This window comes from Macaca thibetana, chromosome 16 (genome assembly GCF_024542745.1).
Source record: "Macaca thibetana thibetana isolate TM-01 chromosome 16, ASM2454274v1, whole genome shotgun sequence".
Classification (NCBI taxonomy): Eukaryota; Metazoa; Chordata; class Mammalia; order Primates; family Cercopithecidae; genus Macaca; species Macaca thibetana.
In genome coordinates this window covers 11,163,154-11,177,411 of record NC_065593.1, presented here as the reverse complement: position 1 = coordinate 11,177,411, position 14,258 = coordinate 11,163,154, and the positions used below count along the sequence as shown (strand labels likewise).

The window sequence follows — 14,258 nt, the reverse complement described above, 5'->3', positions numbered from 1 at the left end:
GAAGGGAGGGAGAGAGGGAAGGAAGGAATAAATGACCACATTTGTTCAAAAAATATAGACCAAGTATCTACTAGTGTGCCCAGCAGTGTACAAGATGCTAGGATAACTTGTGGGAGGGAGGAGGCCAATTTGAAAGAGTAGCCATGGCTCTCAGGAGCTAAGAGCAACTGCTGAAGTGTGCACTCTGGACTCTTCGCAGAATCTCTTAGAAGCTTGTCAGACATGCAGGACCGCAGGCCCCATCCCAGGCCTCCTGAGTCGGAATTTGTATCCAACAAGATCCAGGGAATTCGTTTTAAGAAACCACTTTGGGCCAGGCACGGTGGCTCATGCCTATAATCTCAGCACTTTGGGAGGCCAAGGCAGGTGGATCACTTGAGGTCAGGGGTTCGAGACCAGCCCGGCCAACATGGTGAAACCCCATCTCTACTAAAAATACAAAATTAGCTGGGTGTGGTGGCGTTCCTGTAATCCCAGCTACTCAGGAGGCTGAGGCAGAAGAATCACTTGAACCCAGGGGGCAGAGATTACAGTGAGCCAGGACTGTGCCACTGCACTCCAGCCTGAGTGACAGAGCAGGATCCCCCCTCCCCCGCCCCCAAAAAAGCAAAAAAACAGAAACCACTTTGCTCTAGCAGCACTGAATTCAGTTTGAGAGGCACTGCTCTAAGTGCGATGATAAAATGCTGAAACTGAAACAGACAGGAACTGGGGTGTCCCCATGAGTGGTCACCCATGTGGAGGTCAACAGGGCCATCTACATAGATTCAGCTTGCTCCTTTTCTCCTTCCAAGCACATGGCAGGATTGTATTTTCTCACTGTCTTAAAGTTAGGTGTGGCTGTGCTTTAGACAATAAAATACCAGCAGAAGTGTCATGTGTCATTCCCGGGCAAAAGCTTTAAGAACCATGCGCTGTTTAACACAGTCCCCGAGGATTTCAGATACTGGTTGCTCCATCATCCTGGGTCCTAGAGGTCTTGCGGCTTCAAACCAACTCACAATAGACTTACAACATGAGCCAAAAAAACCCCATATTGCTTTACCACTGAGATTGTTATGGTGGCATATCGCAACCCATCCTGACCCACACAGCGCACATACCCACAATGCTACCTTTCTCAGAATATTTCTGTTACTCCTCATCCACTGTTCAAATTCATCATTACTTTAAGATAAGACCTCTTTTTTAGCCCTGAACAGCATTACTTAACTCAGTTACTCTCTTTGCTCATCAAACTTCACTCCAGAGTCATCTGATGTTTTCCTTTCCACAGATTTCCTCATGTGTTTACGCTTTTATCTTTTTGTACTGTACGCTTTTTGGTAAGCTGTCTTAAATCCTATTTGCCACAAGGTGACAGACAGACAGTCACATGAACAGACACACCAGACTTGGCTTTGAATGAATTTTGGCTGTTTCCAAAAAAAAATCAAATCCACACCTCAAAAGACAAAGATTTGCTGTTACTGAGGATATTTATAAGAATGTGGCCCCGGGCCAGCATGTACTCCTTCTACCTGCTCTTCCCACAAAAGGATACTTACAAAATGTTCGGGACACACCGTTCCTACTTCTGAAAAGCAATTCATTTCTGGACACACCATCTCTTTTTGCCTCACTGTGAGGAGAAATGTGAACTATGCTAGCTCCACAAAGACCTTGAGCATCATTAACCAACATTTTTATTTTTAAAATTCAGTTTCATCTCAGCACTTTGGGAGGCCGAGGCAGGTGGATCAGGAGTTTGAGACCTGCCTGGCCAACATGGTGAAACCCCGTCTCCACTAAAAATACAAAAATTATCTGGGCATGGTGGTGGGCACCTGTAATCCCAGCTGTTCGGGAGGCTGAGACAGGGGAATCACTTGAACCCAGGAGGCGGAGGCTGCAGTGAGCCAAGATCGCACCACTGCACTCCAGAATGGGCGACAGAGCGAGACTCTGTCTCAAAAAAAATAATAAAATAAAATAAATCATTTCAATATAGTTATTGAACCCCTCCCGCACGTTCTGACCTTGTGCTAAGCACAGGTAAACCTGATTTTAACTAGTTCCTTCTGGTGTACATTGAGGTTGTCGTTCATCTTGTGCTATCAGAGGCTGTGATACAATACAGGCTGATGTTTACAGATTGCCTGATATATCAGATGCTCCCTGAGTCGAAATTTCTAGAAGTGGAATTGCTGGGACAGAGAACATGTACTCATTAACGTTTTGGAGGTATAGTGCCAAATGCCCCTTCAGGAAGCTCACGACCATTTCCTTACACCCTGCCAATACCTTTTTTTTTTTTTTTTTTTTTTTTACATGTTTCTGTCTTTAAGCTATTTTTTAATTAAATTTGCAATTATTTGATCACTGGCGAGACTAAATAGTTGAGGACTTTTTATATGGCTTTTTGTGTGTGTGCATTCATTTGTTTGTTTTAAGAGACAGGGTCTCGCTCCTTGGCTCAGGCTAGAATACAGTGGTGCAATCTCAGCTCACTGCAGCTTTGACCTCCTGGGCTTAAGCGATCCTCCCACCTCAGCCTCCTAAGTAGCTGGAACTATAGGCATGCATCACCACACCCAGCTAATTTTTTTGTATTTGTAGAGATAAAATTTGGGTTTCTCCATGTTGCTGGTCTTGAACTCCTGGGCTCAAGCAATTCGCCCGCCTTAACCTCCCAAAGTGCTGGGATTACAGGCATGAGCCACCATGCCCAGCCTGTATATGTTTTATTATGAAGTGTCTATCCAAGTTCTTTGCCCATTCTTATACTGATATATTCCTCTTTGTTTTGGGTTTGTTTTTTTTTTATTTATAAAAGCACTTTCTACATTAAGGAACTTTTTCCAAATTTGTCTTTGCCTTTTACCTCCTTTTTTTCGGGAAGAGATCTCTAGCGGCGAATAAAGGATGGACAGATGGGGAAAATACAAAAGGGAAAAAGTGCATCACAAGTGACCTGCACGAAGTGAGACCCCCTGAGGCTCCCCTACTCCCTCCAATCAACACACCAGGAAGACCTGCTGACATTACCTGCAAAATACGTTCCAAATCCACCCACCTCTCACCATCTCCACTTCCAGCACCCGGCTCTGAGCTTCCCAGCTGGTCCCCTTGCTTCCCCTCCCTGCTCACTTCAAATCCATTCTCCACCCTACAATCTAGAAGAGCTTTCCAGAACGCATCTGAACGTGCCACCCACTTTAATCAAACCAAAGGCTTTTCCACTGCATTTAGAAAATGACCCAACTTCCCAGGTTCTATCTCCTTCCCTGGCACACCCCCCACGCCCTCTCCCCCTACTTGCCACTCTCTAGCCATATTGGAATATTCTGGCTCTCCCAGGTATAGCAAACATACTCCTCTCCTCAGGGTTATGTGCATCTGCAGTCCCCCTCAACCTCAAATTATTTTCCCCCAAATAGTCACAAGGTTGGCTGGGCACAGTAGCTCACGCCTATAATCCCAGCACTTTGGGAGGCCAAGGTGGGTGGATCACTTGAGGTCAGGAGTTGGAGACAAGCCTGGCCAACATGGCGAAACCCTATCTCTACTAAAAATACAAAAATTAGCCGGCTGTGGTGGCGTGGGCCTATAGTCTCAACTACTTGGGAGGATGAGGCATGAAAATCATTTGATCGCAGGAGGTGGAGGCTGCAGTGAGCCGAAACCACACCACTGCACTCCTGCCTGGGCAACAGAGCAAGACTCTGTCTTCCCCCACTCAAAAAAAAAAAAAAAAAAAGTTGAAAACAAACCAAAAGAAGAATGATACTTCACAGCCCATGAAAATTATAACAAATTCAAATTTCAGTCCATAAATAAAGTTTTATTGCAACACAGGCATGCCCACTGGCTTTCAGATTATCTCTGGCTGCTTTTGCACTACAGCAGCAGAGCGGATTAGCTGTGACAGAGACCATATGGGGTGCTCTCACCGCTTCTCACTGCCTCTGGCGCACTACAGATCACACCGAGGCAGCCGTAACTCAATTTTGCCTCATGGTCCATGAAGCCTAAAATGTTTCCTGGCCTTTTACGGAAAAGATTTGCCAATGCAAGTTAAGAAGGAGAAGGCTTTAAGAAATGTTTCTAAGGGAGAAGGGACAAGGCTTGCTAACCTATTGAAAAGGAGAGGAAAGGTAAGGGGAGGGGTATCAGGGGACTTGGTGGACAGATGGTGGTGACATTCACTAAAGTTTAAAGCAGGGGTGTCCAATCTTTTGGCTTCCCAGGGCCACACTGGAAGAAGAAAAATTGTATTGGACTTCACATAAAATACACCAACGCTAACTATAGCTGATGAGCTAAAAAATATGTATCTCTCACACACACACACAAAAAAACCTCATGTTTTAAGAAAGTTTACAAACTTAAGTCCAGGCATGGTGGCTCACGCCTGTAATCTCAGCACTTTGGGAGGCTGAGGCAGGTGGATCACCTGAGGTGGGGAGTTCAAGACCAGCCTGACCAACATGGAGAAATCTCATCTCTACTAAAAATACAAAATTAGCCGGGGCGTGGTGGCGCATGCCTGTAATCCCAGCTACCCAGGAGGCTGAGGTAGGAGGATTGCTTGAACCCCGGAGGCAGAGGTTGCAGTGAGCCGAGATCATGCCATTGTACTCCAGCCTGGGCAACGAGAGCGAAACTCCGCCTCAAAAACAAAATAGAAAGTTTACAAATTTGTGTTGGGCTGCATTCAAAGGCCATCTTGGGCCACATGTTCCACAAGCTTGGTTTAGAGGTTGGGAATAGAAGGCAGTGAAGAGGCTGGGCAGGGTGGCTTGTGCCTGTAATCTTAGCACTTTGGGAGGCCAAGGCGGGAGGATCACTTGAGCCCAAGAGTTTGAGACCAGTCTGAGAAACACGGTGAAACCCTGTCTCTACAAAAAATACAAAAATCAGCCAGGCGTGGTGGCAGGTGCCTATAGTCCAAGCTACTTGGAGGATCGTTTGAGTCCAGAAGGTCATGGCAGCAGTGAGCCATGATCACACCGCTGTACTTCAGCCTGGGCAACGGCGCAAGACCCTGTCTCAAAAAAAAAAAAGAAGAAGAAGAAGGCAGTAAAGAGAGAATAGAGGGCCAGACACAGTGGCTCACACCTGTAATCCCAGCACTTTGGGAGGCTGAGGCAGGCAAATGAGGAAGTCAGGAGTTCAAGACCAGCCTGACCAACCTGGTGTAACCCTGTCTCTACTAAAAATACAAAAATTAGCCAGGCATGGTGGTGTAAACCTGTAATCCCAGCTTCTTGGGAGGCTGAGGCAGGAAAATCACTTGAACCCAGGAGGCAGAGGTTGCAGTGAGCCGAGATCACGCCATTACACTCCAGCCTGGGCAACAGAGCAAGACTCCATCTCAAAAAAAAAAAAAGAAAGAAAGAAAGAAGAGAAAGGAGAGAGATGATGAGTTTAATTTTGACATGTGAAATTTGAGTACCTAGCGGTTGAATCTGAATACCAGCTCCGAGCTCAAGAAGAGGAGTGGGCGGAGAACTAGGAAGTTAAACTAAAAACAAATTCTTAGAGATGGTGGAGAAGACAGTAAACGTGAAGAAAGGAGGTAGGTGGGTCCTCTTAAGAGTCCTCAAAAACTTCTCACAGTTCACCTACTTACTGCAACTAAACTTTCACAATGTCACAACGTGTTCTGGTCAGCGAAGGAAAAGTCAGACAGATCTGCCAGCCACCACTTCTTCTTCTCGCCATAGGCATAAACACCACCCCAGAAGCCTCGCCATTGCAGGGAGAGAGACAAATATACTAATTTGGCATTTAAGTACAGAGGAATTCATCCTGACATTTTGTTAGAAAGTCTATCATGTGTCACCTTGCTGCTGTGAGTAGTAAGACAGCACACCACAAAAACAATGTCCCCTGGACTGGCCTGATAATAGTCAAAATACCTTACGTGAACACAAGGCTTCCTGGTTTACAAAAAACATTTTCTTTCACTAGCAAAGTGGGGATCCATATCCATGTTCACAGACGAGGTCTACCACACCATCAGAAAAAAGCTGGGCTTAGGCAGGCAGAGAAGAGTACATGAAGGTCAGCCCCTCATTCATGTTTCTAGGTGGTAATAGACATCAGGGATCCACAGAGTGGTGAACAGATGTCAGAGATTCCTGCCGACTTGTTGCTAAGGGAACTTTTGTGAAAATGCCCTGAATCCACTCAATCCATAAGCCTTGTTCATTGCTTTAAAGTCCGGTGGGGTAGACACTGACCAGTCCAGCACACAAGTGTGACAAAGGGGGTGGCTCCTTCTGAGCTGAGGCTCACAGAGTGGTGGGCCAAAGGTCATTTTCTAACACCAGGAGCTACAAATACTGGCCACAGGCCCCATACCAAGGAGGATGATTTAGTGAAGATGTCAGAAAGCACGTTGGTCTTTTCAGTCACAATTACCCACTCCCCCGAGTCACAAGCCCTAATTACACCTTTTGTGAACAGAGTTGATGACTGTCTGAAAAATACTAGCATGAGGGACAAGGTCACACTCATTTTGGGTGATTTTCATGTTGCAGACAGAAAGGAAAAGGCTCTGTATTAAAATCAATTTGTGTAATATAGCAAACATCTATTAGATGTCAGGGAGCTCAGATCCACTACGTCTATGAATCACCAGCACTGAACAGCCTTGGCCTAAAAAAAGCTGGACTGGTATGTCAATGGCTTAGTGGACAGGCCCAGAGCCAAGCAAATCTGATTTCAAATTCCAGCTGCATCATTTATTGTGTGGCCTTTATAAAGAAACCTCTAGAGTCAAAAGAAAAAAAAAAAAAAACCCTCCAAGGATTGCGATAGAGGTAGAACTGCCAAGTGGCTGCATTTTACCTCCCTCTTGGGGTTCTCTCTCTCATCAATCTGGCCTGGCACCACCTCCCCACTAATGGATCATCTGTCCCATGTGTGTTCTACCTAGCCTTCTGAGGGAGCTAGTCTGCAATACGGCCCTTGATGAACCACGCCTCCCTCGTAACCACACCCCTGTACCCGCCTCCCTTCCAAATTGACTCTGGACGGATCCTGTGACTGCTTTCACAATAAAATGTGGCTGAAACAATATGCCAGTTCTGGGCCTAGGCCTTAAGAGGGCCTGGTAATGTATGCCTTTGCATCCTTAGAAGCCACCTACCACATAACAACCACCACCCTGCTGAAGAGAAAGGCCGTGTGGAAAGGCCATGGCGAATGAAACACCACGTGGAGAGACGCGCCACATGGAAGAACATCAAGGCACCAGACATGAGTGAAGATGACATTTTGGAGGCTGCAGCCTAGTTGAGCCTCCAGGACTCTGTCCCAGCCACTATCTGATTGCAGCTGCATGAGGGACACTGAGACAGACCAGCAGAAGAACCACCCAGCTGATCCCCGTCAATCTACAAAACCGTGACAGTTAATAATAAATCGTTGCTTGGAAACACTAAATCTTGGAGTGGCTTGCTACATGGCAACAGATAAAACATCATTCCTTAATTATCCATAGCACAGCGCACTCTCTCCCACAGACACTCCTTATTAACTCCTGCAGTGCAATGGCATGAACCCAAAATGGTAGAGTGAAGGAAATCAAGTTTAAGGGTGACCCTCAGCAGTCATTCCAGTTTTGCTAGCAAACAGTGTCATATTCTGTTAGTACCCCAGAGGTCCAGATTATCCAGCCAGATCCTGGATTCTAAGAATACCACCTAGTTCAAAGAAAGCTCTATTTTGTTTGTATTCCAATCCCATTGTCCCCCAGAATTATTTCCCAAAAGCTCTGGGAAGTTTTGTAGATGCCTTACAGCATCCTCCAGGTCCCTAATTTCTTCTCTCCATTCACACAAGAATTCCTGGACCCTGTTAGACCCTCCAACCACTGACCTGTCCAGCCACTGGGCTTGTCGTGGTACCATGTCTTTCTCTCCAAATCTTCCCCAGGATGGAGATCTAGGCTTCTCTATCCACCTTCCCCAGGAGCTATTTCTCAGCCTCGATGTACCCCAGAAAGCTGGTGGAAATATTCCCACATGTGGGGTTCCCAAGTCTATGGAGGCAATCTCATGCCTAGCTTGGAGCTGGCAGAACATGCTCCCACAGCTCCTATCTCTGGTCTCAGGTCTCTTCCTCTACCACATCTCTCAAATGATGTTAAAAAGACTTCTCGGTTGGGCGCGGTAGTTCATGCCTGTAATCCCAGCACTTTGGGAGGCCGAGGCAGGCAGATCACAAGGTCAGGAGATCGAGACCATCCTGGCTAATACAGTGAAACCTCGTCTCCACTCAAAATACAAAAAAATTAGCTGGGTGTGGTGGTGGGCGCCTATAGTCCTAGCTATTCGGGAGGCTGAGGCAGGAGAATGGCATGAACCTGGGAGGCAGAGCTTGCAGTGAGCCGAGATCATGCCACTGCACTCCAGCCTGGGCAACAGTGCAAGACTCCGTCTCAAAAAAAAAAAAAAAAAAAAGACTTCTCAATTCCTCTTCCTCATCATAGCAGAGGAAACCCTCACGAAAGATTTTTCGAGTTGATTTTATCTAATAATTAGTTGTGGGCCTTGGCTGTAAGGCCTATTCCTTTTCTGAAGGTAGGTGTTTCCCTCTGCCCATCCTTTGAAGAGCTGCACCACCCCCTGAATAGGAAGGACCCTTGTGACCAGACTCCTTGGGCCTACCAGAGACTTCTACACTTCCCTGTCTGTGCTGAGGTTTTCCTGGAAGCTGCTCTCTAGAAGCCAAGTATGTGCTATACCATTTCCTTGGAGTCTTGACCAAAGAGATTGCCCCAAAAACCAAGACCTCCTCCAAGCTGGCCTCTTCCCATGGACTAGCTGGCCGCCGGGTCAGATCTGGTGACCCTCTTAGAGTTAGTTCCCAACTGCCCTTCCCCGTGTATGCTTCCTGCAAAGGCTGGGTCTCTCAGTTCCCCTTGCTTCATCTGAACAAGGAAGATCTCCTTGGGAAGTATCCAGTGTGCACACAGTTTTCAGTGCCTCACTCCCCTCTGCCAAGATGGGGTTTCCTGGTATCACTCTTTCCATCAGGGTGAAAGTTCCACTGTAGTAGGGAGCACATTAGAGATACCATGCTCAGCTGTGTACCCACAATCTCATCCCTCGCCCAGGAGGCTAGTACAGTCCATCTGTCTGTACTTGTTTCTCCAACAGCTGCCCTGGCCTTCTGAACTGCATGCTCCCAAGCAAGCTCAGTGACAGCACCACATTGGCTGACATCTCATGAGGTTCGCCACCTCTAGTATCTATGGGCCCCCTGTCTAGTCTCATGAGTCCAGATGCTGGCCAGTCTACCCACCAGCCCGGGCAACTCTGCATTCTCTGAGTCTGCCCTTGAGGACTCACCCCATCCCAATGGACTCTGCTTGCATATCATCTATCTCTACCTAGCCTTCAGCCTTGAGGTCCAGCCACTGGGCTTGTCCTGGTACCATGTCTTTCTGCTCCTGTAGGAGGTTCCCAGATGCCACAGTCCCCCCTATTGAAACTGCATCTGCTTTGGCCCTGAGAAGAGTCCCATCCAGTACTTAGTCCACAAGACTCAGGCCCACTGTGGGAAGACCCGCAGCTGGCTCTGAGTAAAGTCACACTTTGGGGTTAGCAGGGAAGATCCTCCAAGTTGCTCCTGGTTGCAGCTGTCCTCATTTTAGCCCTAGAGGTTCAGCCTCCCCTTCACGGTGCTGTCACCAACATGCTGACCTCAAGGGCTGTGCTTGTCCCTCTTTCCCACGGATCCAGACCCTTCTCTCACATGCTGTTTAGCATAGTCGAGCCCAGGCTATCACATTTAAAAAAAGGCACAGGCGCAGGGGGTTATACTCAGCCATCTGAGCTGCTAACAAAACATGTGAGCATTATTCATTGGGGAGCTGACTTCACCTCTCTCATATTCAGCTTGCTTGTCTATAAAATGGGGGAAGTACCTCACCCCACCCTTCACAGAGTTGTCAGGAAACTGGTGATAATGTGCACGTAGCGTGCTGAGCAGGTGCGCTGAAGTATTGCTCACGCAGATGGATGCTTTTGTTGCAAGTTACCAGTCCGGAATGGTCTGAGAGGCCCTGCGGCACCGGAGATCTCCTACCTTTGTATATGGCAGAGGATGGGACAGATACACCCAAGACTGTCCCGGCTGTTAATTCTGCCAGTCCCCTGGGCCTGGTCCATTGTCCTTTTCCCGGAAGAAAAAGCAGCACTGTGCTCTTACTAACACCTACCTAGCCTCACCCCTACACAAAACACAGCTGGCTGCCCTTGAGGACTGCCCTTGAGCCAGGGATGCTCCTCACTGGACAGACATCCATCAGTCAAATTTCCACATCAGAATTTCCTGGAAAGGGGGGGCCACCCAAAGAACTCCCAAAATATGCATCTCTCCCAGGGCTTCAAGCTAGACACAAGGAGGCCCCTTGCTTCTCATGTAAGAAGCAGTATGTTTGCTTTCTTTTATATCTGAATCTCAGGAAAGGGACTGGAAAAGCCAGAACAGGGCACACCTGAGCCTCTCCTACAAGCAGGTGATCTCTGGATTCTCCAGATACAGAACCAAGAGGGTTCCTGCAACATAGTCTGCTGACAGCCCATGAAAGCTCATTCTAGCAGCCCCTAAACTTTGCTCAAATGCTACTGATCCCTTTAGAAGAGATTTTGTTGTTCTCCTCTGGACCTGAAAGCAACCTACTGTACTTTTATAAGGCCAGGCTCTTGCTGACAATGTTGCCACAGGGTTCATCCTCAGGAGGACTCACCCTGTAACCATTTCACTTCTTTCTTTCTTTTTCCCCCGATGAATTGCACTGAGTATTTTCAGTCAAAATTTGCTACTTTGTTCTCTGTGAAGTAGGTCAAGAGTTAAATTATAAATAAATTCAGCCTCCATGATTTATTCGGGCAGTGTTTTACCAGAATGTTTAGGAATACTGACACAATTAAGGGTAACTGTTAATTTAGTCTTTACAAGAATCCTGGCGGGGGGGCAGGCGGACTTCTAGTAAAAGGGATGTCCTGGAAGGTCACCCCACACACACACAAAGGACTTTAGAAACTTCGGGTCTCGCTCAGGCTGTGACTGTGAGCTCAGTGATTAGAGGACAGCCTGTCACATAGACAATAAACAGCCAGCCTAAACAGCCAGCGCCTTGCCTCAGCAGGTCCTGTGGAGCCCTGGGGCCAGGCCAGAACCCCAGGAGCAAGCCTGAGTTCCTGAGCCTTACCCTGGGGAAGCAGGACCAGGGGAGCGGGCAGTGGCGGGGGACTACAGCACCCCGGGATCAAGCCTGCTGAGGGGGCTCGGGCTGGTGGCCAGCAGGCTCGGCTGACCAGCAAGTGGGTGGCCCCGAGGCGTCCAGGCAGCCTGACCCAAGGCAGCACGACCGTCCACGGGTCGCCAGGCTCTAGACTCCGGGGTGGGGACGCGGGGCTGAGGGACCGAGTCGGTGCCACTTTCTCGGACCCCTGATCCTCCATGCATCTTCTCAAGACCGCCAGACCTTCACTGGCCCCTGCCACTGCCGGGAACGCGCCCGCCTGCTCCTGAACTCACACAGGCAACAAGTTCTCGCTTCCTCAGAGCCGCCACGGTGTGCTCCAGAGGCCCGGCGCAAGAGGGAAGCTCCCCGCGAGCCCGCGTTGCCCACGCCCCGAGGGGCGCCCGCTGCCATCGCTGCCTCCCCGGAGCGTGGAGCTACAGGTCGCTCCGGCAAGGGCTGCCCCCGGGGGCGCCCCTCCGACCGGGACGCTGCGGCATCCCCGGAACCGGCAACAGGTACGCGAGCGCACCGAGGACCGCAGCCCGGCTCATCCAGACCCGGCCCTCGCCCCTTACCTCCAGCAACTGCACGTAGCTCGCCGGGAACCAGCCACGGAGCCCGTCCTCCTTCTCGCCTTCCCACCAGCCGCCGTCCGGGACCTGCAGCAGCGTGATCAGCTCGCCCGCGGCGAAGCGCAGCCCCTGGCCGTGCCGCTCCCCAGAGAAGGGGTACAGGGTCCGGCAGCGAGCGCCGGACATGGCCTTGGCGCCCGGGTTCACAGAGCAGCCTGCATCCCCGCCGAGCCCCACGGGCTGGGCAGCGGCTCCGCGGGGTCCCAGGCGCCCGGCGCTCCGGGCTCCCGCGCTCTGGGCGCGCGCCGTCTCTGGGGTGCGCAGGGGTCCCCGGGCAGGCGGGGGACGCGCGCTCCGCGCAGGGAAGCGGAGACTCGTTGGCTTCGCAGAGCGAGCGGCGACGCCCCCGGGCCGGGCAGCTCGCGGATCCCAGCTCTGGGCTGGGGGGCGGGGCTCAGGGGGAGGAGACCCAGGCTCCGCGGGCTCCGGAGACAACTTCCCGGGAACGCGGAACGCGGGCTGCAGCCGCCAGGGCCGGCCAGGGCCGGAGCCGCCCCGGCGCGCGGAAATGCGCAGCTCCCCTGGGAGGTGGGACCCGGAGCATCCCCCGCGGCAGGACTCCGCGGCACGGGAGGGAACGGCTGGCGGCCGTGGAGAGGGGCTGGCGGCCGGGTGGCCGGGCGGGGTCTCGCTGGCGGGCGAGGGGGCGGGCCGGGGCGGGACCAGGGCGGCCACGCCCGCGGAGGGCTGCGCGCTCCCTCGCAGAGGGGCCTGTCACTGGGGAGAGGGGTTCCCACTCGCGCCCCCACCGCCGGGGACCGCGGGAATGGAAACGCCCCTGTTCTGTGCCTGCTTTGTAGGCCTGGCGGCCCGTGACGTACGGGCGGCTTCTTCGAGGTGTCTGCGAGGGATCGTTTGTGGTTGTCATTGTAGTGGTTGAACCTGGGGTTGAACTTGACTCACAGGAAACTGAACAATGGGTGAAAGACAGGTTTGAAGCCTGGCGCCTGAGCCCAGCAGGCTGGTGGCAGCGTGGCACGCTGGAGGGACGGAATGGGGAGGAGACGGGGTCGGAGTTGATAGAATTGGAAACAGTCAATGGGGATAAATGGAGGAAAGGCGAACGGTGAGAGGAACAGCACCAGTGCTTTTACTTACAGAGGGAAGGCCAGCCCAGGGTACCAGCCCTCCCGAAATCGAGATGGGCCGGCTAAACAGTCTACACTCATGTAGTCAGTCAACAAACATTAGCAAGAGGCTGCCATGTTCCATGCGATGTGCCAGGTACTACAAAGATCATTTGGGCCAGTCCCTGCTCTCCAGGGACCAGGGAACCTGAGTGCTGCAGAATGTTGACCTTGAACTGACGGTACAGAAGTAAGTAAAAGAAAGCTCGGTTTCTTTGATAGTCCACTCCATTAAAAAAATATACATTTTTTAGCCTGTAAATAGCTGGACTCGGCCGGGCGCGGTGGCTCACGCCTGTAATCCCAGCAGTTTGGGAGGCTGAGGCGAATGGCTCACTTGAGGTCAGAGACCAGCCTGGCCAACGTGGTGAAACCCCATCTCCGCTAAAAATACAAAAATTAGCTGGGCGTGGTAGTGGGCGCCTGTATTGCCAGCTACTCAGGAGGCTGAGGCAGGAAAATGGTTTGAACCCGGGAAGTAGAAGTTGCAGCGGGCAGAGATCGTGCTACTGCACTCCAGCCTGGGCAACAAGAGCGAAACTCTGTCTCAAAAAAAAAAAAAGCTCGACCCTTTAATATGCCTGTATACCTCTGTCTACTCCTTACCCTCTCCCCCAGTCACCTTCTGTGGCTCCCTATTGCCTTTTAAATTTGGTACAAACTTCTCCACCTGTACATTTCAGGCCCTCCACAACACCTCCTCTAGCCTCACCTCTTACTATGCCTGCCTAGATATCCATTACAAAACCAGTCAGGCCGGGCTCCAAGAGCCTGAAGATCTTGCACACCTGTCTATGCTTTGAATCAGACCCTGGCACAGAGCCTTTCACCTAGTTCAGTGGTTCTCAATCCTGGCTGCACATTAAAGTCATTATGCAACTTTTTAACAATACTCATGCCCAGGCTTTAAGAGTCACTATTGAGCCCTAGTCTGCAGCTAAGCCATCTCACCTGAGCAGCCTCCGTCTGGTCTTTGGCCATAGGCAAAGTGACACATGTAGAATATTTGTAATAATCCATCAGTTGCAAAGTCATGAACATTTGCTTGGCCAGAAATATAAAGAGACAAACTCTTGACCACAGTCACCACTAAGAATCCCTTAAAGCAGAGCTGCATAACTTCATATCAAAAACGGTCATTAAAAATGGCTGGCCCAATGAAGTTTTAAAAGAGATACAATTCCTTGTATCAGGAAAATATGTGACTTCCAGCAGGCTGTTCTCAGGCTACATTCCTGATAATGTGACCTG

The 14,258-nt window shown here is 50.3% G+C and overlaps 1 protein-coding gene across 1 annotated transcript in view; it reads right to left on the bottom strand.

The window, feature by feature from the left end:
* Positions 1 to 12,222, bottom strand: part of GAS7 (growth arrest specific 7) — a 289,764-nt gene extending 277,542 nt beyond the window's left edge. The window contains exon 1 of the mRNA XM_050765349.1: positions 11,824 to 12,222. Within this exon, the coding sequence (XP_050621306.1) occupies positions 11,824 to 12,006 (183 nt within the window). The 5' untranslated portion in view covers positions 12,007 to 12,222. The remainder of the gene's footprint in view (positions 1 to 11,823) is intronic.
* Between the last annotated feature and the right edge of the window lie 2,036 nt (positions 12,223 to 14,258).